Source organism: Silurus aristotelis, assembly GCF_946808225.1.
Source record: "Silurus aristotelis genome assembly, chromosome: 17".
Taxonomy (NCBI): domain Eukaryota; kingdom Metazoa; phylum Chordata; class Actinopteri; order Siluriformes; family Siluridae; genus Silurus; species Silurus aristotelis.
Window position 1 is genome coordinate 10,348,393 of NC_139590.1, and position 23,998 is coordinate 10,372,390.

General features: G+C 38.1%; 1 protein-coding gene across 3 annotated transcripts; it reads right to left on the reverse strand.

Moving 5' to 3' along the window:
- Window positions 1-5,886: 5,886 nt before the first annotated feature.
- col1a1a (collagen, type I, alpha 1a) lies at window positions 5,887-23,998 on the reverse strand. 3 transcript variants are annotated; one of them, XM_083566621.1, is made up of 51 exons: window positions 23,653-23,998; window positions 21,849-22,040; window positions 21,119-21,141; window positions 20,795-20,830; window positions 19,994-20,086; window positions 19,457-19,531; window positions 18,914-18,958; window positions 18,542-18,595; window positions 18,278-18,331; window positions 17,993-18,046; window positions 17,839-17,892; window positions 17,692-17,745; window positions 17,554-17,598; window positions 17,397-17,450; window positions 16,966-17,010; window positions 16,757-16,810; window positions 16,156-16,254; window positions 16,001-16,045; window positions 15,762-15,860; window positions 15,579-15,632; window positions 15,278-15,385; window positions 14,970-15,023; window positions 14,719-14,817; window positions 14,317-14,370; window positions 13,887-13,985; window positions 13,744-13,797; window positions 13,590-13,643; window positions 13,435-13,488; window positions 13,288-13,341; window positions 12,951-12,995; window positions 12,755-12,853; window positions 12,495-12,602; window positions 12,141-12,248; window positions 11,977-12,030; window positions 11,745-11,798; window positions 11,420-11,527; window positions 11,091-11,144; window positions 10,924-10,977; window positions 10,643-10,804; window positions 10,331-10,438; window positions 9,990-10,097; window positions 9,827-9,880; window positions 9,599-9,706; window positions 9,414-9,467; window positions 9,226-9,333; window positions 8,981-9,034; window positions 8,792-8,899; window positions 8,416-8,695; window positions 7,979-8,169; window positions 7,633-7,875; window positions 5,887-7,262 (listed from the first exon to the last, which is right to left on the reverse strand). In XM_083566621.1, exons 1-51 carry the CDS (start codon window positions 23,732-23,734, stop codon window positions 7,116-7,118), a joined length of 4,350 nt encoding a protein of 1,449 aa, XP_083422747.1. In that variant the 5' UTR covers window positions 23,735-23,998; the 3' UTR covers window positions 5,887-7,115. The 3 variants fall into 3 exon arrangements, with proteins under 3 accessions (XP_083422747.1, XP_083422748.1, XP_083422749.1); XM_083566622.1 differs by lacking the exons at window positions 9,827-9,880; window positions 9,990-10,097; window positions 10,331-10,438; window positions 10,643-10,804; window positions 10,924-10,977 and having other exon boundaries at window positions 23,653-23,897; XM_083566623.1 differs by lacking the exons at window positions 9,599-9,706; window positions 9,827-9,880; window positions 9,990-10,097; ... (1 more) ...; window positions 10,643-10,804; window positions 10,924-10,977 and having other exon boundaries at window positions 23,653-23,897.

Sequence of the window (23,998 nt, forward strand, 5' to 3'; positions counted from 1 at the left end):
CCATACAACATCGCAAGTCTCACCACAGTCCTATAAACTTTCCCTTTCACTCTTGCAGACACCCTTCTATCACAAATCACTCCTGCTATCACTCTTCTCCACCCACTCCACCCTGCCTGCACTCTTTTCTTCACTTCTCTAACACACTCTCCTTTACTTTGCACTGTTGACCCCAGGTACCTAAACTAATCCACCTTCTCCACTTCTTCTCCCTGCAACCTCACCTTTTACTGCCCTCCCTCTCATTCACACATGTACTCTGTCTTACTCCTACTGACTTTCATTCCCCTTCTCTCGAGCACATACCTCCACCTCTCCAGGCTCTTCTCCACCTGCTCCCTGCTCTTGCCACAAATAACAATATCATCTACTCTTTCCCATAGCTCCATGGTGTGACTAATCAACTTTATTTCCCTGTAGTTACTGCAGGTCTGCACACCTCTCTTATTCTTAAAAACTGGATCCAGCACACTCCTTCTCCATTCCTCAGGCATCCTTTCACCTTCCAAAATTTAGTTAAACAATCTGGTTTAAAACTCCACTGCCATCTCTCCTAATCATCTCCATGCTTCTACTGGTATGTCAGCGGGTTAGGGTTAGGGTTAGGGTTACCAACTTTCCACTCTTCATCCTCTTAACCACTGCTCTCACTTCCTCCTTACTAATCATATATACTTCCTGCTTCACTATCTCCACATCATCCAACCCTCTCTCTCTCATTTTTCTCATTTATCAGCTGCTTAAAATACTCCTCACTAGTCAACACATTTCCATCTGCATCTTTTATTGCTCTAACATGCAGCACATCCTTCCCAGCTCAGTCCCTTTGTCTGGCCAATATGTACAAAACTAGTAAGATCCTTTATTTGTCACATATACATTACAGCACTGTAAAATTCTTCAGCTAAAGGAACATCAGGAAAGCATGGAGTCTTAGTCACACCAGCATCAGCTGCAGCAGAAGCAGATCATACTGTAGAAACAAGTGCAGCCTCCATCTGTAAACTGCTATCAGAAAGATCTCAAAGAAAACCACAGTTATTGTTTCTCAGCATCTTCCATGGTGGAGAAGTAGGAATTTCTGGTTCTCCACTTATGTCTGTAGTATTAAAGTCTAAACAATAAACAATGTAAAAACTTTATACGACAGTGTTCTCTGTACATTACAGAGAACCCAGTTCTATTACTAAATGATAAACAGAACTTCTTTTGTGCTCTACTTGGTGGTTGGGAAAGCTAGAAGCTATTGATCATACAGAGGACAAAGAATATCGAGAAAAAACTACAATGACTGTCTCTCACATATGCTGGCTGCAATCCTTTAAAATCACTATGGTCAAATGACCACATTTTAGTGCAGATTGTTTCAGACTACTCTAGCCTGTATCATGGTTCCATTGTCTACCAGGCCTTTGTCCTCTAAATCCAGCTGGACAATCTTTTCAGAGAGAGGAAAACACCACTCAGCACTTATCCAGCCAGTTTTCCTAAACCCACTGAATTGGGAAGAACTCAGTTTTTATCAGAGTAAAAGAAGTGTAGGCATTAATCAAACCCTTGCTTATATTGCAAAAATTCAAATCATCTCTATTGCAGTAGTGGAGCTAATACAAAGACATATAAATGCAATCCTGAATGAAATGCTGTTTTCTTTAAATAAATGATTTTATCCTTATAAATTAGCATCAATAAGAAGCCTTGATGAGGAATAATGATTTCCCATTTCACAATTTAGAGATCAATACAGAGATTCCAGATTACAGAACTTTGTGGGATTCAGCCACCTCTGATGATAGAACTCCCTTTGCTTGCTTTCCATTAACGCCGGATCTTCTGGACTCCTGGATAAGTGAGAGACTGGTTTTGTCTATGTGGTACATTATACCTCTTTATTCTTAGATATGTCCTCTGTCATGCAAGGAGATTGATGCAATGAGGGATTACATCCAGGAAAAGGTATGGCACAATATCAAAATTTTCCTATTCTCAAACTCAACAAGGTTTTTTCTTTGTTGTAAAGAGAAATGATGATCTGCCTCTGCATCAAGGTCATTGCCAAGTATTTTGCCAATGTTGGAATTGTTGCCTCACTGCTGAATATCAGAAGAACATGCATTTTTTTATAAATGTCTAGGAAGGAACTGAATAGAAGATGGCCTCCTCCACCACCCTGGACAATGCCACTTTTGTCTTGCAGGTCCTTGTCAACAAAGTCCTCACTGGCATTCTCTGTTGTTTTATTGTATTCTACAGCAATATTCACCTGGGCTGAATATACTAGAATGACTAGAAGCCATCAGGAATAACACCCCTCCAATGTGTCCTTAGTTAACAACCTTTTTACTTTCCCAGACCATCCTGAAGTTTTAATGCACATATGCTGTTTTTGTTTCAGTTTTGTTTACTCTGTCTCATGCTGTGTTCATTGTTTTTGTGTCGTAAACCAATTATCAGCCTCGATTATGTCTGGTTAGTCTCTCTTAAGCTATGCCTTTTTTTGTGTGTTTATAGTGCTCACATTTGTAGTAATGGAAGCAGATGGTGAGAGAAATTCTTTTAGTTTGAAAATAATGAAACATTTTTTTTAAGGCAACATGAAAATTGGGTTCTTATGATGATGGGCTCTTTTGTTGACATTAGGTTCTAATGATGATGTGGTTTCGTCTTGGGAATTATTACCACTAAAATTAATTGCAATTACTTGATTTTTTCACTTAAACAACTAATGAACATTTACTCTGACAATATTTTTTATTTTCTTTTTTTAAAATTATTTTAAACAAGGCCTAAAAAAAGATGGAAAGTTCTTTCTTAAAAAATAAAAGAAATGTTAGCCCATCCTACATATATAGTTATATACTTTATATAGTAAACAAATTGAAATTATTGTCAAATAATTCTTTAAAATCCCTGTACCCATTCAGGGAAAAATTCAGCTCTTAATAAAAAAAAAAAAAACACTCAAGCACTCTAAACGATGGCATTACAAGCAAAAAGAATGGCAAAAAAATTGCCATGGTGAAATCAATTAAAGCAAACTTCACATTCTTGGTCCTCAATCCACGTGTAAGATCTGTACATCAGGCTGCAGTTCATTTGCACATAAAACGTCAAAACAGGGTTATATTTAACCGGGTTAAAAATGTGATCTCAGTGTAGCCTAGTTTAAGTATGTTATAAGCTGCTGATCTCCTGGAATTTTACATATGACAAAGTGAGCCACAAGTCTGCAAGCGGAAATACTTTGTTGATGAGAGATGTCAGAGAAGAATTCTCAGAAGAGAAGAAGGTGTAGCCTCAGAGTTCCAAGAGTAAATGATTAAATTATACAATCCGAGTTTTAAAACACTTAGGAGGCTGTGTACAATGTAAATAAAAAACAAAATGCACTGATTTTAAAATCTCAAACCTTAAACCATATTTTATTCACAGAATAGCATAGAAACAAATGTTTCAAATGAGAAAATTAAAAATTCTTAAGAACAAATAAGGTAATTTTGACATTCCAAAAAAGTTGGGAGAAGGCCATGTTTGCGACTGTGTACTGTGTATGTGTGTCCACACTTCTTTTATTAGCAGTCTGTAAACATCTGCTAGTGGATGAGACCAGTAGCTAGAAATTGGGCAAAAATATTTTTTAGGGTTTTTTTTTTTTTTTTTATGTCTGATACAAGTTTTTAGCTGCTCAACAGTCCTGGGTCTTCTTTGCTGTATTATTTGTTTAATGATAAGCCTTTAAGGTCTAGACTGCATGGAGGGCCATTCAACACTCTGACTCTTTTTCAATACTGATTTTCATCCATTTCTTTTATGTGAAGAGATTTCTCCAGATTTTTGGATTATTTTGATAATATTATGTACTGAAGATGATAAAATATTCTTTGCAATTTTTTGTTGACAAAAATTATTCTGAAATTGTTCCACAATTTGTGGATGCAGTATTTTGCAGATTGCTGAACCTGTGCCCATTTTACTGTAGTTTTGAGAGAATTGACTTTTGCTGCACCATCACAACTTTCTTTGGAAATGTCTTGTAACCATTAAAATTAAACTTGACTTTATTTTTTCCATAAAATAGTATGTTTCCTCAGTTGAAACATTTAATATGTTTACCATGTTCTAGTGTAAATAAAATATTGTTTTCAATGTTCTATTGTGAATCAAATATAGGCTTATAAGAATTGCACATTTTTTTATTAGCATTTTACACAGCATCCCAACCTTTTTGGAATTGGTGTTGCACACACACACACACACACACACACACACACACACACACACACACACACACACACACACACACACACACACAGAATACGATATGAATGAAGTACGTATCATTTAGTGACCCGTCATGACCACTAGATGTCGATATTTGTCTGGCTAAAAATATTTCGATAACATTTAAAACCTTGGGGGAAAATCAACTAAACAAAGTCGGTACACACTTTTATATTACATGTGACATTTATATGACAGTTCAATATTGCTTATAATGCAATAAGTAACTTAGAATTAACATTTTGGCAATTAAAATTCAACAGATGAACACGTTTGACTACTAAAACTACGTATAAGACAGTCTTAAAGTTAAATTATTCAAAGTTGAGACATTATTGTATTTTAAGTATATTATAATATATTATATTATATTATAAAAATCATACCTCATCATCATACATATGTCCAACATTGCATTTCACTGTTGTACTGTGCATAGTTGTATATGTGATCAGTATATATTAAATTTGAAGTTCATATACTGGCCATTTTCCCTGTAGAAGAATCTGAGTTATGACATCGCGAACATTTGAGGGTACATTTCATCTGGGTTCATTAACACCAATCTAATCCAGTTTGATTAGATCTTCACCTTTTTTTTTTTTTTTTATTTGAAGCATGACCCCGAGGATAAAATACAAACACCTTCAATTATACAGATTTGTATACGCACCATGTAGCGTATATACACCATTATATTGCACGTTATGTAGTGTACTTACATTCTAAATAAGAAGTCATTTTTTGTAAGGGAATTCTCCTTACCCATAATGCTACTAGAAATACAGTGTATTAACCAGATAACCCACTCAGAAATAGATGTGTTGTGGTGATAAGCACGTTGTATAATTGTCCTACAAGTTGAATATATTCCTAGCACTGTAAATGAAAGATTATGGTAGGAAAATCCTGGATACCAAAATGAAAAGAAAGCAGAAGGGCTCACATTTCAGCTAGCCCCCCACTACGGAAGCCTGTACATACTTTGCCATACAATGGCTTCCTTGTATCAAGCAAGACAAGCTTCCCTTCACCATGAAGATTCCTTCAGTAGACTTTGGCACGCAGATCACTTCAGTACTAAGACTGTGAGGTACAGGTAAAAGTGGAAGCCGAGTTTCTTCTGGTGGACGATAGAGTCGCGTACAAAGTGCCTCTGGATGCAGTGACACTTTTGGTGAGAGTGAAGATCTGGATCCATGGATTTATGGCAGTGATTCCGCAGACAAATGGAGAATCAGTTGGAGAACCATTTTTTTGGGATTATATCAGGTTTTATTCAAAGCCGCAGAAGAAGAAGAAGACCAGACTCAAAGCAGGTAATGCACTTAACTTCTACAGAGGAACATAAGGCTTTGCTAGTCATCAAAACTTCATTGCTGGTAATATTCACTGACTGGCTTTATGATTTATGTCAGGAGAACAAACGATCGATTTTATGCTTTTAATTTGAGAGCTGAAAAAAGGTACAATTGCAAGACAATTCTGTTTCTGTTATTTTTTTTAATCCTCCTTCCAGTCAAAACAACTGTAACAGGTGCAAGCTGTGCTTCATTAAAGTCCATTGGGCACTTAGGGATGAGTCAAGACCACTTCTGACAAACATTAGATCGACCACTTAACATGCTTTATTTCAGCACTCAAAATAATTAAAAACATCTCAAATTATTATACATATACAAAATAGGTACAGATCATCTTGTTTTAACCCCCTATTGTGTGTATGCTTCCCTCACTATTTTTGGGGATCCCTAGTTTCTCTTGCCATCTTTAAAAATCCCTAGATTTGGAAAACAAACAAAAAACAAAAACAAAAACAAAAAACTAACAAATTCTGGTACAAAAGTGGTAGAATGGAAGCACTTAAAAGTAATCACTGGACAACATGGGGATGTATTGTAAATAAATCAAGACAACAACCAAAAAGTGTCAAAAGGTGTTGGAACAATAAAGGACTCCACCTGCTTATTTCTACACTTGAAAAGACGATGTGCATCAAAGCTTAAGTATGTTTCCCTAACAAAGGTTCTGCTACAGAAATTGAAGCAAAATCCTTTAGCAAGGGAGGCATGTGTTATAACTGGACAGCAAGAGAATATGATTTTAGCACCAAAGGCCCTGCGAGCAAGAGTGAAATAATACATTACTTTAGAAACTGCCCTAACACATCCCACTAACAGGACCTCATCAAATAGCACCTTTTGCAGCTGTTTCTTGCTTTCTTAAGCATACTTCTGTGTAAAATCCTAACCTGGTGTTGGTCAACACTGGATAGTAATAAATGTTTCTTTTCTGAGGTAGACATAAGATCTCAAAACGAAGTTGAACCCCTGTCTCAAATGAATTCTGTTCTGTCTGACAACAATGATGGTTGTGCCTGTTGATCGCTCGTTCTGATGGGTAGAACACAAAGACACTTTAATGTCATTTTACAGATTTATTTAACACCTGAACATGGTACAAAGCATTTGTTTTCTCTTTTTCATTGTCCTTCTGCAGTGGTAAAAATTCACCTGTATCTCTTATGGTCTTTTCCTTTTTTCCAGGGGGATTTTACACTTTACAAGTATATATTATTTTCTTGTGGCCAGTGAAACAAATGGGTCTTCTAAAGTGTCCTTGGTGTTGGTGGTGGTAAAATAGTGGTCCAAAAAAAACTTGATAACACATAACCACTGTCTTCTGAAGCGTAGTTCTAAGCAAGTGGACCATTCGGACAGCCAAATCGAAGTCTAGGGTTGTTTTTTTTAATGCATAGAAAAGATTTTAGAGAGATGACTGCTAGAAAAAACACACACACAACACACAAACAATTTCAAGTCCAGATTTCTTTTTTACAAGAAGCAGACTGGGCCAACTTCAATGCCAAATTCCTGATTGGGTGCACCAACGTCCATAGGAGCGATGTCAATAATGGGAAGACGAGATGTTTTCGTTGTTTTGTAGTCGATGACTGTCTTGCCCCATGCACCAGTGTGCGACTGCAGGACATGAAGAGAAAAGTATAAGCATTGTTCTGTAACAGGTCTCCAGTAAAACAACGATTGAAGCTTTTTTAGGGCTTTGTACTACAGTTTATTTTTCTAATAAATACTGTCAGTTCAGTCCAAGGCTATACTTAATCTGTGTCACAAAGACAAGCTCATTAATAAATGAATCTTTTACAAGTAAAAGGCAAATATGTGCCCTTAACTGTTCTTCCAACATCAGCATACAGTTATACAAGCTACTATGTTTTTATCTGCATATTAATTAATGTGGGTGTAAACACAGCCCAAACATATTAGAAACACATTAAATAACAATTTACTAGGGACATATAGTGGGGATAGATCAAAATAAATAACTTACCGTGCAGCCATCTTCAGTGACGCTGTATGTGAAACGGCTGTTGCCTTCTGCTCTGATCTCAATCTCATTGGAGCCCTGCAGCAGCAGAGCCTTCTTAAGGTTGCCTGTGGCCTGATCCATGTAGGCAATGCTGTTCTTGCAGTGATATGTAATGTTCTGGGAGGCCTCAGTGGACATAAGGCGCAAGAAGGTAAGCTGGATGTTGACATCCTCAGCCTTGGAGTCCTCACTGCCATACTCAAACTAGAGGGAAGAGTATAGAGACAAAATAAATTGGAGAACATACTGATATTAAATATAAATTGAATACTATTTAAAATTATGCACGCATCCAGTGAGTGCTCACCTGGAAGCCATCAGTCATAGCCTCTCCGAACCAGACATGTTTCTTCTCCTTGATGTTCTTGCTTGTGTACCAGCTCTTCTTGGGAATGTCAGCCTGTGTTGGGTAGACACAAGTCTCGCCAGTCTCCATGTTGCAGTAGACCTTGATGGCATCCTGGTTGCAACCCTGGTCAGGGTCAATCCAGTACTCACCTATATTACAAAGACCACATACCAGGTTTAATACCAGACCAACAAGAGAATTGTTTTTAATTTCTTTTTTTTTTGTTTTTTTGTTTTTTATAAACATGTACTGTTCTAATTAAATCCTACTGTGGCCTGTTTTCATTATACCACAGTGAAACAAAAGTCTTTACAGACCTACTATCCACTTGAATGGTAGACTAAAATTGCCATTTTTTTTATCTCAAATTACAAGGAATGCTAAGCTTTTCATACCGCTCTTCCAGTCTGGATGGCACATCTTCAGGTCGCGGCAGGTGCGGGCAGGGTTCTTTTTGGTGCCATCAGGGCTGCGGATATTCTCAATCTGCTGGCTCAGGGACTTAAGGGTGGTGTCAACTTCCAGGTCACGGTCACGCATCACATTGGCATCATCAGCACGGTAGTGACGGAAAGGATCAGGGGCTTTCTCCTGGGGTGCAGCAATGAAGCCAATGTCAAATCCACCACCGGATGGTCCAGGAGGTCCAGGGGGTCCGGGAGGTCCAGGAGGTCCCTATACCCAAGGCAGGTGGAAAGACAGGTGTCAAATAGCCATCTTGTGTTTTTGCTGAAAATTTCAAAAGAAAGTTCAAAAGAAAGTGCAGCTCACAGCAGGTCCAATTTCACCATTGCGACCACGAGGTCCAGGAGGTCCAATGGGTCCAGAAAGTCCACTCATGCCATCCTTACCAGAAGCACCAGCAGCTCCAACAGGTCCCTTTTATGACAATGGCAAAAAATAAGGTAATATCTGTATGGAAACACATCAATCTACTACCTATCTGAAATTTTAACTCACTCTAGGTCCAGCAGGGCCAGAAGCTCCAGCAGGTCCAGGCTCTCCAGAAGGTCCCTGTTGTAGAAGATCAAATCTGAGTTCACTTTGGTTAACTATTACAGTGCTAGAATTTTTGTGTTCGTGTGAATATTTAAACCAAAATTAAATGGCAGTTTGTGTGTGTAGTAAAATTTGGTTTTATGTACTGATGAAGATATCTACTGAAGTAGTGGATATTTCATTAGACAAAGGAGAGGGCAACTTACGGGAGGTCCAGGTGGTCCCTGCATTCCGGTGAATCCTCTGTGTCCCTTCATGCCTCTTTCACCAGCCTCTCCAGTCTCACCTTTATCTCCACGGGCTCCAGCGGGTCCCTGCACAAAGAGATTGGCCTTATAGTGTTTTGCACTAACCTAGAGGGTCACAATTGAGTATGAATAAAGTACACACTTACAGCAGGGCCACGGGGGCCAGCAGGGCCAGCAGCACCAGCGGGACCAGCAGGACCCTAATAGAGTGAAGAGACAAATGATGCTGAGTGAACTTGTGTAGACCCTGATTCACTATGCAGTAAATGAATCATCTTTAATTTGGTGTAGTTGTGACTAGATAATCTTTAGTTCTAAAGTAAATACTCACAGACTCTCCACGATCACCAGTCTTTCCAGCAGGGCCAAGAGGTCCAGGAGCTCCAGGGGGTCCAGGAGCACCGGGAGCACCAGCTGCACCACTCTCGCCACGGTCACCCTATGGAATACAAATGGAGAACTTAGTTAACACAAGCAAAAATACTCAGAAAGAATTAATGTTTTCATTATTTTGTGGCAATAGGACTGATTAACGGTTATTAATAAAAGTGCAGTTCACCTTTTGACCAGCAGCACCATCACGACCAGGAGAACCCTCATTTCCAGGAGTTCCCTAATATTGAAACATTGAGCAATTAATTTAACATTAAACAAAGTCAAGATTGTGATATATAAGTCATTATGATTGCAAGAAGTAGGGCTGCACACGTGAATGTGCCCACCTCACGACCAGGCTCGCCTGAAGGTCCAGCCAGTCCTGGGGGTCCCATGGGTCCAGGAGGTCCACGCTCTCCAGAGGAGCCACCAGGTCCCTGCTTACCAGGCTCTCCCTAAAACATGACAAAAGCAAGTGCTGGGTTGATGTCCATGTAATTCCACAGCATATTGAGTACTCTGAAGAACTTTGGTACCAATGATGGGTTTATCATGCAGGTAGATGATATTGAGCTTATTGAGCAGGTAGATGATATTGAGCTTAACCTGGCAAAACTCCTGTTTAACAATGATGGGTTCTTTGATACTGTCTACAAATATTAAGGGGATGTTCACTCAGAATACTCACAGATGGTCCTGGGAGACCAGGGAAACCACGCTCTCCTTTCTGTCCAGGGAAACCAACAATACCGCGCTGTCCTGCAAGACCTTGAGGTCCAGGAATACCAGAAGGACCCTGTTGGGAAAAGCCAACGATAAAGAAAATGAAGAAAGTCTGGAACTCAACAATGTCTGTGTTCAGTCCATGGCAAAATATTTATGTATGCATATATTCATACATATATAAACAAATTACTACACAAGACCAAAACTGGTCCTTTTTCATGCAAGAAATTCTGAGCTCAATTTTACAGATCTTAAGACATTAAGACAAACTTACAGGGGGACCCTCAGCTCCTGGGGTTCCTTTCTCACCAGGTGCACCAGGAGCACCAGGAGCACCAATCTCACCAGAGCGTCCAGAAGGTCCAGTCTCACCACGAAGACCCTTTGCACCTTCCTTTCCAGGGCTTCCAGGAGGTCCAGGAGGTCCAGCATTACCCTAGAAAGGAAATGGTATGGATGAAACAACAGTAAAATATGTAGTCAAGAAAAACTACTTTAGTTACATTGGAGAAGTGGTTAAAGAATTTTGCCTTTTTGATAGAATAAAGAACTTACAGCAGGGCCAGGAGGTCCAAGTCTTCCAGCTGCACCAGGGAAACCAGTGGCTCCCTTAACAAATGAAACAAAGATTGATTCTTCACAGGCACCAATGCATTAATAAATTTTTAAACAATTATTAGAACAATATGAATCCTAATATCATTTAAGAAAGTTATACTTACAGGAGGACCAGCAGCACCACGGGCACCTTTAGGACCAGTAGAACCAACAGGACCCTGTAATGGAACAATAATGTATTAGCTGTATTGTCAAAGATTATATTTTAATATCAATATAATTATAAAGTCATCAAACAGTAGAAGGTCTGTGGCTAAGTATTTAACGAAGAAATTAATTATAATGATATTGAACATCTGTTAATATATTTCTGTATTTGCTATATACTTCAAAACATATATTGCATTAATTGTATGTGGCTTTCATCAGCTTTTATTAATGCTAAATTGAACATTAAGCAAAGTTGAAACAGAATTCTGGATGTTTCTTGTACCTGAGGTCCAGGTGCACCAGTAGCTCCTGCAGGTCCAGGAGAACCAGCATCTCCCTTGGCACCAGTGTCTCCAGCCTCACCCTTAGCACCAGGTTGACCATCAGTACCCTATGTGAAAAACATAGTCATTTTAAGTGCAACCTGCTCAAAAGACAAAATCCACAAGTAGTCACATGATGTCTCAATTAATAACACAAGTGTGTATATATATATATATATATATATATATATATATATATATATATATATATATATATATATATATATATATGAGAGAGAGAGAGAGAGAGAGAGAGAGAGAGAGAGAATTTATATAGTTACTTACAGGTGGTCCAGCAAATCCGGCAGGTCCAGGGGAACCAGTCTCACCACGCTCTCCCTAGAAGTGGACACAAGTAAAAGGAACTACTATAATAGGCAACCACAAGCAATAAACAGAACCAGTAATGGCATGATTTAAAAATGTTCTATTTAATAATTAATGATCAGAGTCCATATTACCATTATAAACATTGATGATATTGCATCTGATATCCAGAAAAGAATTTAATACTCACAGGGGGTCCACGGGCACCAGTAGGTCCAAGAGGTCCAGAGGCACCAGGCTCTCCCTAGGTAAATATATAACAAATTATTTTAGCCAAAAATACAAGGATAATTGGTGGGGGGGGTATCAATGGATGTTCTTTAAGTAAGCTGTAGAGACATTAAACAGACGAACCTTATCACCCTGAGCACCAGCTGGTCCAGGTGGTCCAATAGGTCCAGTCAAACCACGGATGCCATCCTTACCAGGAGCACCATCAGTACCCTTAGCACCTTGGTCACCCTATGGAGCCACGCAATGACGTCAGTGATTACATGATGCAATATAAGTTCATTGGGGGCAAACATCTTTTACAATCTATTAAATCACACTTTTAGCAGTTTTTATCTGTTGCAAGCAAGTATTATTTTATACTGTCTAGTATGCAACGATTTTCTGGACATGTCTGTTCTTACTCTGTCAGAGTTGTTGGCTAATTTTTGCCCACGCCTTCCTAGCATATCTCTGTAAAACATATAAAGCACTTACTCTGTCTCCCTTGAGACCTGGCAGACCAGCAGAACCACGATCACCAGGCATACCCTGAAGACCAGGAGCACCCTGAGCACCGGGGGCACCAGAAGCACCAGTCTCTCCCTAAAGAAAGAAAAATACAGGCCAAAAAAATCAGTTGAGCCCAGAAATTTGCTTGGATAAACCTGTTCTGTAGTATGCCTGCTTTCTCTGTGCTAAACACAATATATTTCATTTATTTGATCTAACACCCAAATGGGACTTATTGCTCTCACCTTGGCACCATCATTACCAGCTGCACCAGGAGAACCACGTGGACCAGAAGGACCAGCAATACCAGGGGCTCCGCGCTCACCAGGGAATCCTCTATCACCCTGAGCAGAGAAAATAAAGGCAGAATGAGTGTCATTAGGTCTGGTCTGCTGAATGTCAAATACAAATCCATAGCTTTATATAGCAATGAATACGTACTCTTGCTCCAGAAGGTCCAGGGGCACCAGCATCACCAGGCAATCCCTGTTACGAAGAGTTTTATACTTGTAACACAACAACAATTTCTAAGAACAACAAAAAATTATGATGAATACAATATTACTGGATTCATTTTGGTTGACTCCAAAATGAGTAAATTCTGTTCTTTTGATCATAGAACAGCAAAACACTATGCTTGATAGAAATGTAAAAAGAAGCAGTGATTTCTGGTTTGACACCAGGCTGGTCTTTTAAGAACATGTCTGATGTCAACACAAAAGACATTCTGACATGCTAAATAGGGGCATCTAGCAACTTTTGTAAATTAATGTCTTACCTGCTCTCCAGACTTTCCAGGCTCACCAGTAGCACCCTGAGGTCCGGGCAAACCCTGTCACAGAGAGAAAGCAAAGTGATAAGTACATGAACTGTAAAGATCTGTCAAGAATTTATAAAGCATCTGTGAAGGAAAGTAGACACTCACCTGGAATCCAGGTGAACCAGCAGGTCCCTGCTCACCTCTCTCACCAGCAGGTCCCTACAGACAAAAGCAAAAAGGTTTTTGAAAGGTAATTAGACTAGAGAATTTGATTAATATAGCAATTCAGAGAAGATGCTATGAGATATAAGTCTACTCACAGAGGGTCCAGGGGCACCAGGAGCACCAACATCACCATCCTTACCAGCAGCACCCTACATATGTACATAAAGACATATGATGAGTGAAAAAAAAAACCTTAAAAACTGCTACTAATAATATAGTGCAAAAAAAAAACTAGACAATGACACTTACAGGGGCACCAATGGCACCCATCACACCTCTCTCACCAGGCTTGCCAGCTTCACCCTGCAAATAGTGGAAGAATATTACTAAGTTGTATAAGCTTTTACACTGAGCTCAATTTAGGAGATTGGGTAAAAGAATGAAATACATACAGCAGCACCCTTAGGTCCAGGGAATCCCATAACGCCGGGCTGACCTCTTGCACCAACAGGTCCTGGGGGTCCGGGGCGGCCATCTTGTCCAGAAGGTCCCTGCCAGAAACAAGTCGACATAATATAGATGTGTATATTATGTGTGTGGATATGTGTGTTTCTTGGTGTCTAAAACTTTGTAAACTAGAAATTAACAAACTTTAAAATTGTATCCATCAGATTAAACATTCTTGAACAGTCATCAGATTAGCCTATACTTGCACTATTTTTTAAATACAGCAAGTTTTGCTATATTTTGCTGGTTAAGTAGATTTACACTGTCAAAAACTAAATTACAATATGGGTCAAGTAGATCGAACTGGAGTGAACTGGTGCATAAATGGTCAATGATGACTGTAGTGTAATAAATCATGGAGTGATTGTTACTTACAGTAGGTCCCATCTTTCCATCAGGTCCAGGGCTGCCAGGGCTGCCAGTTAAACCCTAGAATGTAGACAGAGGGGAAAAAATTTCTTTGTATTCAAAATCAAAAGATTAAGATATGAATAAAAATATTAAATGAAAATAAAAAATAATGAATAGAATAAAGAATATTTTTTTATTACTACAATTGCATGTCAGTTATCTTGCATTTTTGCTTCAAAATGAAATAGATAAGCTAGCAACAAAATTTACTTTGGCAAGAAGCCTGCAATGACTGCTAATAGCTTTTAAGAGGAAACATTATCATCTAGCATTTCTTTTGAATGAACGCTAAAATCACCATGATAGCTTCTATTCTAACCGTTCAAGGTCTCAGATATAATAAAATTGCAAGATATTAGCAATTACCTTTGATCCAGGCATACCAGGCTCACCATTGCGGCCAGGCTCACCAGTGGCACCCTTAGGTCCAACAATTCCAGGGCCTCCACGCTCACCATTGGCACCCTATTATAAACAGGAGGACATGATAGAAATTAACTAAGAAAAGTGATAAGGAGTTCCATTATGTTAAGGATAGCTTTTTGCATTGAAAAATGCACTGTTCGTAATTATCTGAATTGCCCAGCTATATTCCATTAAGTGATTTTCTGACTTACCTTGGGGCCTGCAGCTCCATCAGCACCAGGGAAACCACGACCGCCAGGAGCACCCTGAATGAGTAAGAATAGGTGGATCAAGCTTATTATGTTTAAATTTGTATTCTGCTTTATATAATAACCTGAACTAAACAAAGCAATGGTGGGGAATCTGACAGTGACCTTTCGGTTTCTGTCTGTCTCAACAAACTATTCCTTTTCAACATCCTTTATATCTAGATATAGGATCTGGGATACTAATGTGGAAATATAGAAACCTATTTTGGAGCATATGGGAGAGCACATGATGAGGCGGGTGGGATACATACACGCTCTCCAGGGGGTCCACGAACACCAGCAGGACCAGGCTCACCACGGGCTCCTCTTTTGCCTTCCTCACCAGGGGGGCCAGTTGGACCTTGAATTCCGGGTGCACCCTAAATGGTTACATAGAAAAGAAAGAGTCAGACAAAGTGGATGATAAATTATTGTTGTGAACTCAGGCTAATCTGTAACCTAAATGAATGCAAACCGAACAAAATACAAAATACAAAATACTAGGGCTCATTAATACAGACATCACATTTTAATTATGACTATGAGATTAGGCAGTCGGTGTAATGCACTTACAGTCTCTCCCTTGGCACCAGCATCTCCCTTAGCACCAGGAGCACCAGCCTCACCCTGTAACACAAGAAAAAAATATTATTGTTGTAATGAATGATATAGCTTAGTTGGGTTAAAAAAAAAATTATAATAAATTATATATATATATATTTTTTTTAAGATATAAGAACATAAAGATATACTTACAGTGTTTCCTTTGGGACCAACAGCACCAGCAGGCCCAGCAGGTCCAGAAGGACCACGGGGTCCAGGGAAGCCAGGAGCACCAGCAATACCAGCAGCACCCTGTAGAGAGCAGCAGAGAGTCAGTGCTCTCAGAGTATGTATTGGTTACCGAAATTGTAATAAATCTAATAACAGATTGCTAGATTCGTTTATTTATTTAGTTGTTTTTTTATGTACTTATTTAAATAAGTCATACTTACAGGGGTACCCTTGGCACCAGGAGCACCATCGGCACCATTGTTGCCCTTAAGTGGAAAAAAAACAAAATAGTGAAATCAAAAGTTGGATCAACCTAATACTCCAAATTTGCAATTATCAATTTGCAATTAGATTCCATTTAATACAATTTACTCACAGCAGGTCCAGCAGCACCAGCAGGGCCAGGGCTACCAGGCTCACCACGAGCACCCTGGGGTCCCTCAGCTCCACGAGATCCCTGAGGACCAACCTCTCCCTGAAAGGTACACAGGAGGCCTGTCAAGTACATGCCTATAAGCTAGCTAATTTACACTGTCCTTTAGTAAGAAAGGGATATGCCTATCTTGACCAAATCCTTATAGCAAAAGTCCAATTTGTTTTAAATAACTGTTTAAAAAATATTTTGCTGTTGGGTAAAATATAGGGGGGTCCCACGGTGGTTAAAATGAATGAATATTACTGTACAGAAATAAATTTCTGAGATAAACAAGTAAGACATGAGACATAATTAGTCCTTAGGTAATTAAAACTTCACCTACCTTTATTTTACCTTACATACTGGTTTAGAATAACCAGTCTATTTATGAGGTATTACTATGTAAGTATATAGCTAATGAAGCGTTCATATTTATTTTAACCAGTACAAATAAACCATGGAATCACTGATTTGAGGGTATACTAAAATGCAATTAATCAAGTAAATTTGACAGAACACAAAGAGAGCTTAACTTGATTTAGTGCTGACAGATATCACTTACTTTAGCTCCAGGGCCACCAGGGAATCCGGGAGGACCAGCAGGGCCAGTTGGGCCCTAAAACAAACAAACAAAAAAAAGAATGTCATGCCTCAAATTAGATTTTATTAATCACCTGTGTGTAAACTTTTGACATCAAAATTCAAGTCAATGTATTGATTATGTATCGGAATGGAGTAATGTATAAAAATAAACAAAAGCCAGCTACTCACAGGAGGTCCAGCAGCTCCTGCAGCACCATCATTACCACGAGCACCCTGTGAAAACATGAGATGTCATTAAAGAATTCAACCTCACTATACACTGTGCTTAATATACTATAGTTTGACAAATAAACTGACTGGATTTTTATATCATTATCTGATTGCTACATTTAAGAATGTAACTGTGAACATAGCTGGTTTTAATTTATTATAATAAGTAGCTACTTATATGTAATATAATTAAGATGAGTCTAGAATATGAATATGAAGGGAAGTTTAGCAATAAAGCCTATGAGTAGACAATGTCAATTTATTTTCTGCACCTAATTAGTAAAATTCATATTCAATGCTTAAACGAACCATTTAATATATATATAATGTTATGGATTATATGGAATTAAAGACAAAGGCACTTTTGGTCAGATTGTGAAGTTACTTACAGCAGCTCCAGGAGGACCAGCACGGCCTCTCTCACCAGGAAGACCACGAGGACCCTTAGAAAAAAAATAAGTGGAGGTCAGAATGGGGCACAACCATAATAAAATAAATTCCTTTATTAACTAGAGTGTAAATATGATAGGTATTGGGGACACCAACCATAGCGCCAGGGGTTCCATTCTCTCCAGCTGTACCAGGCTCTCCCTGTGGGGTAAAACAGGACATTATAATGAGCTGCATAGGACAGTCTGCAGCTACTAATGCAATTATGGGGAGAATTCAAAATGTGGCACTGACCTTGGGTCCAGCAGGGCCACTGTCTCCCTTAGCTCCATCTAGACCACTGAAACCCTGACAAGAGACAATAAATATTCAGGATATGTTGGATGATGGTGAGATCCACTGAGCTTAAGACAGTGTCTATTGACTGGCTTGGTCACTCACTCTGTGTCCCTTGATGCCAGGAAGTCCGGGAGTTCCAGGGAATCCACGAGCACCCTGTGTAAGAGAGCAGACAAGAATTTGGTGAGATCAGAAAAACTTTGACAAAAGTGTGTACTCGGTTAACAAGTCCAATGCTACATGCAGAGATACTAACCTGTGGGCCAGGAGGACCACGCTCACCGGGGCGACCAGGTTTGCCAGACTCACCCTATAGAAGACAGGAACAGTGAATCACAAAGGAGGGAGAGGACAAGAATGGTATGAATTTCTGACTGCTCTGTACATTAACATATTTTGAGTCATACTAGCTCACTCTATTCCTGAGCTTTCTGAATGTGTACATCAGTCTAAATTATGAACATTCAACAGTAGCCGGGATTTAAATTTCAAAAAGCTTGTCCTTGGTCTTTGTTGTATTGAGATGGACTGATCTACTCACATCTTCTCCATTTTTCCCAGGAGGACCAGCTGCACCACGGGGACCCATTGGACCCTGCAAAAGACACACCAGGTAAGCCATGTTGTTATGTACTTGAGAAAGCAAACAGAAAAGCAACTGCCCAAAATGTAATGCAGGATGTAGCAATTATGACAGCATTGCTACATCATGCATTTTAAAAGTGTAGTAGTTCTAAGAAACATTTGCACCAACACTGATTTACACTATTTATGTGTGTTCTGTTATGCATATTCAGACACTTACAGAAGCACCAGCCTCACCAGGCTCACCAGGAGGGCCAGTAAAACCTTGAGGTCCCTATGGTCAAAAACAAAGCACAAATTTGAAAATGGAAATTATTTTTTTAATCTCAAGACTAGATAAATTAAAACAGCTCTAGTATAGAATATATTAGAATAAAGATGATACAATTTACTGGTCAACACTGGCATCTAATACATTTAGTACAAGTTTAGAGTTGCATTCAGAAAAAATACCATGTTAACATGTTTCTTTAAAAAAAAAAAAATAAAAATATATATATATATATATATATATATATATATATATATATATATATATATATATATATATATATATATATATATAAATAATCAAGCAAAAATAAATACTTACAGAAAGTCCAGGAGGTCCAGGGGGACCACGAGGGCCCATGGGTCCCTGAAAGACACAGAAAAGAGAAGCATTGAAAGGTAGCAGTTCCACTGTTATTGTTGTCTATCTATGATTTAGACAATATTTGTTTGTAATATTTGTTTAGCCTGTGATTTTCTGAAAATTTAAACTTTAAAATAGGAACATGAGAAAACCTGCAACGGAGGTAGTTTAACTAATAACCACTGAAAATTCTTCCTTGCAGGAAAAGGAAATAAAAACATATGACTGCCAGATTTGTCATCTAATGATCTAGGAAAGATTCAAAGGGAAAGATTGAAAGGCTGATTATTGTAACTTGTGTAGTTGCGGAACAGTGTCAGTTGTGTCAGTTTAAAATGTAACCTCTATTAAAAGAATTAGTTTTTTGGTTGGTGTGTTATTCTTGTAAGTAGTATTCAAATTATTAGTCTAGAATTATATTGCATTCATAAATTGGTAATGAATAGGATCTTCATCCTTTTTTTGGCTGTTTGTGTAAATGTATTGCATGTCTGTTCTTACCATTGGGCCAGGAACAGCCAGGCCAGCACCACCAGATTTCTCATCATAACCTCCAGACAGCTGAGGAGAAAAGTTCTGTGGAAAAACAACAAAAAATGTGAGTTATTATGCAAAAGAGCTTTTGCATTAGAGTGAACAGTTCTTTGTTTATTTATTTTCTTAGTTTATCCAAACGAATGGCCAATTATCAAGAAGGGTAGGAAGGTAAAGGTAAAATACTTGAGTATCCAACATGTAAATAAGTCAAGAGAAAACAATAAGACAGTTTAGACAAGACATCAATATTGATTTGATCACTTTTATAGTGTTCATGAAGGAATACTACAGATGTCTGGTCCACCCAAAGGGTGCTGTCCATTTCAGTGGTGCTGAAATATATTTGTACTATAACCTGTACAGATCTCTAAGATTTCTCATGCTTTGAACTGTGACTATCTTTAAGATCACAGATTAATCTCACTGATCAAAAGTAATTAGGGACATGGCTATCTGCCTCTCTGTATATATAAAATTGTTCTTTTGCAGGTGTGTATTTACTCCGCCAAGGCCAGGAGGTCCAGGGGGGCCTGGAGGTCCAGGAAGTCCAGGCTGTCCAGGAATTCCATCATTGCCGGGAGGACCAGGAGGGCCCTAATAACAGAGGAGAAAATAAGAACGTGTATGAGAAACAGAGGCTTTTGGGTGAGAACAGGTTCTAGCCTATAATTATGCTTACATTCTATATCAAATCTAATTATGCTCATTTGTTTGCATATAAACATCTATTTTATTGCATAATGAAAACCAGCTGATTCGAGAGTATTGTCATTAAGCCACTGTTTTGCTGCCTGTTTACCGACAGCACACTGGTAATTATTCCTTCAGTGCAAATTAATATGCAGGATAAAAGGCATAGATCTGTATTTCATTTGTGTTAAATACACAAGTCTGCAAAACTGTAAAAAAAAAAAAAAAGCACAGTCTCTTTGGTGCATATTTTTCAGAATTATGTCTAAAATTAACCAATGTGCTGAATAATATAATTGTGAGATATAACTTGATATAGCAATAAAGAAATCCAATTAGACACAAAGCACCGGACAGTGTAAATAAAACTATATACTTATAATACAACTAATACTAATATATTTATGCATTTAACTATATCATATATAACTTTACTATATATAACAGTCACGTAAACATTATCATGCCAATGTTCTTGTGTTGTTTGTATAAAATGCTTTATCTTTTTTTTAACCTATTAACACCATGTAAACCAAAGAAAACAAATAAATCTGAGCAACAATAATCATTGTTTATAAAATAATTTTAAAGAAAAAAGAAAAAGAAGCCTACCCTTTCACCCTTCTCACCACGCTCGCCTTTGGGTCCCTAATAAACAGCAAAGAAAAAAATTTAATTAGTTACTTGTGTTTTTCTCCACAATATAATAAATCTGACTAGGATTAATGTGATACAAATTATATATGAATAAAATGTATATATTTATAAATCTATAAACAAATTATATGGAGCATTTTATGTAATAAGTTAAATTTTTGAATAATATATATATTGCAAACCATAGATTATACAAACAATTAAACAACTAAGGAAATAAATAAAAATAAAATTCTTTTTTAATAATATTTTTTTAAATAAAAGAAAAAGTATAATTACCTCAACTCTGGGCTCTTGGTATTCTGTGAAATGAAAAAAGTAAAAACACAAAAAAACAATTATTAAAAAATATATGAATGATGTGTTTTTAAAATCAAGTACAAGAACATTTGAACACTAATAACATAACAGTGACCCTGTACCTCCCAGATTTCATTAGAAGGCCAAAGTTTAGGAGTATATTCATAGTTGGGCTTATAAATGGAAATGGAAAAGCTCCTGATAGAAAGTATAATAATATTTCATCCAGTGAAAAGAATCCTTTCTAAAAGCAAAGGGAAGTTGTTAATAATCTCCAGTATGTTTTTCTCTAAAGCCAACATAACAAGGCCCTTGGTTCTTAAATTATTTAAAAAGTCGGCTGTGCTTTGCCAAAAAAAAAAAAATAATAATTCCCACGATAAAAGAAAGATGGTGGCTCATACTTATTAAACCCACCCCCTTTCTTTACAGTGTAGTGTTTTGTATTTCTGCCATTTTGTAAACAAGTTTGGTGCAGAACATTAATGAAATATTGCAATGCAATACAAATAATGTGCTCTACTGAGTTCAGAAAATCAATAATTTGTTTACACAATACATATAGTTATCTGTGGGTCAGGGCTTTGGTGATTATCATTAAAGGATCAGTAGAGTTTATTTACTTGTTGACTTAGCTTAGAGTTTTCTAGCATATGGACTAGTGAGTATTATATAATGCTATTTGAAGCAGAGATACTGGCCAGCATACCGTCATCAGGGCAGACAGGGCAGCACTCATCAGGGGGAATCACTGGGTTGGCGCAGTCACTTGTGTCCTCGCAGATCACCTCGTCACACATGACTGTGCCACTGTCGCACACGCAAATCTGGCATGGCTCTGGTTTCCACACATCACGATCATTGTAGACCTGACCGTCTAGCGTGCAGCTGCTGCCTGTGCCTTTATTGAGAATAGAAAAAGAAAGAGCATGTCAGCGTTGTATCTACTAAATCACTCTACATAATAAGAATTATAATAAAAATCATCATAAATTATAATTAGGCCAAAATCTCATTAGGTGTGATTAGGTAAGCATTTAAATTGTTTATGCACATACAATTATGAGGATGAACTTTTTTTTTTTTTTTTTTTCACAATATCATTATCTAAGTAGGTCTATGCTTTGGGCATAAAAGGTTAAACTCTCATGGTTTAAATAATATAATAAAAATGGTAGTTATTATTACTATGCCAACATGGCAATTCAAGGTGTTAACTGGGAAATATTAAGCTTGAGTACTATTATGTATGTGTGTGTGTGTGTGTGTGAGTCTGTGTGTGTGTATATATATATATATATATATATATATATATATATATATATATATATATATATATATATATATATATATATATATATATAAAGTGGGACACTAGGTGGCGCAACACAGTGTAAAAATGTGCACCGTGAAGGGGGAAAAAGCCCAAAGAAACTTCCACGTCTTATGGGTTTGAGTGACTATCAAAAAAATAATTGAAAACTGTCGGCTTGGCAGCGACTTGCGTTTTTCCCTTTGCGGAAAGTCTGCAGTGTCCACATATGTTTTACATTATCACAAAAAAAGGAAGGAGGGGGGATAAAAAAAGGTGGGGTTTCAGAAGCAGTTGCCAAAAGAGTTCATTCCAAATACAGCCACGTGAAGGCGCTATTGGATTATAGGAACAGACCTTAGCTCAATTAACAGACAAAATTTACTTTAAAATTCTACTTTACAATTCGGTTAAAATAGTCATTTGAAATATGATTAATATCGTAATCACAGGAATTCTAGTTCTAATTCGAGCAAAACGACATCCTTCTGCTTTAAAGCATTTATTCAGTCTGATGCTCTGTGATCTACTCCATCCCCTGATCCAAAGATGAGATCATCACTTTTTCCAAGAGACAAAACACACGCGCTTTTTAGGTAGTTTATATAACATCTTCTCCAGACATTCAGTCAAGTGGCATTCACGTAAATCTGGTTGCTTATCCTTATCATTAACATTTATTCCCAATATTCGTGATTCTATTTCTTTTCCCAAGCATGCAAAGAGTATTTACCTCCAAACACACATACCTACAGAAAGCTTATCGGAAGAGGGGTATCAGGTTTAGTAATTTTTCTTCTGCCTTGACCAAAGTTAATGTGCAGATGTTAAAAGCTGTAGCTGCAGGGTGTAGATTGCGCACAGTTTGGGTGGAGGGACGCGTCTCCAAACCTGCACCAACTTGCCTCCATGCTCGAGCTCGTAAGCACGCAAAGGGGTCACTGGGGACTAGTGGACCTCAAAACCTCAGAACCTCACAATCTTTTTCTTCACTTATACCACAATTCAAAACGAGCTCTTCACCCGCATGAAAAAGAGAAATCACAACTGAACAAAGAACAACTCTGCACAATTCCAGATGTGGCACTTTTCCACTGGGGCCTCTGGCATGTGCATCCTGGGTTTGGGATCGCTTTTCCTTAGTTTAAGCAACTGGTAGAGCAACATTAAAGAAAGGGAAAAAATTGAGAGTTATACTTACGGTCGTCCTCGCCTTGTCCCCTTGTTAAAAGCACTGTTGCGCTGAGCAACAGCGCCAGCCGGATATCCACAAAGCTGAACATGTCTAAATATTAGACATGTAGACTCTTTGAGGCGAGGGAAGTATTCTTTTTTCTCCCTTTAGACTCCAGTCATACACAGTAGGGTCCAGTCTCCTCTGATTCCAGTGCGGACCCCAGCAGAAACTCCCTACTGCCCAAGCAAACTTCTTACCCAGGCTTTTATACTCCAAAGTTTTGGGAGGCGCCGGCCACACCAGATAACTCGGGCATGTTCCCGTTTAACGGGGGAAAGAAGTCCCTCCTTCATCATACTGAGGGGTTGTC

Coding starts and splice junctions, on each gene's coding strand:
- col1a1a (XM_083566621.1), bottom strand. CDS start 23,734: ATGTTCAGCTTTGTGGATATCCGGCTGGCGCTGTTGCTCAGCGCAACA. Junction 11,528..11,744: donor CCGGATTTGCTGGACCACCT/GTAAGTAACTAT, acceptor TTTTTCACATAG/GGTACTGATGGTCAACCTGG. Junction 8,696..8,791: donor ATGGTGAAATTGGACCTGCT/GTGAGCTGCACT, acceptor CCTTGGGTATAG/GGACCTCCTGGACCTCCCGG.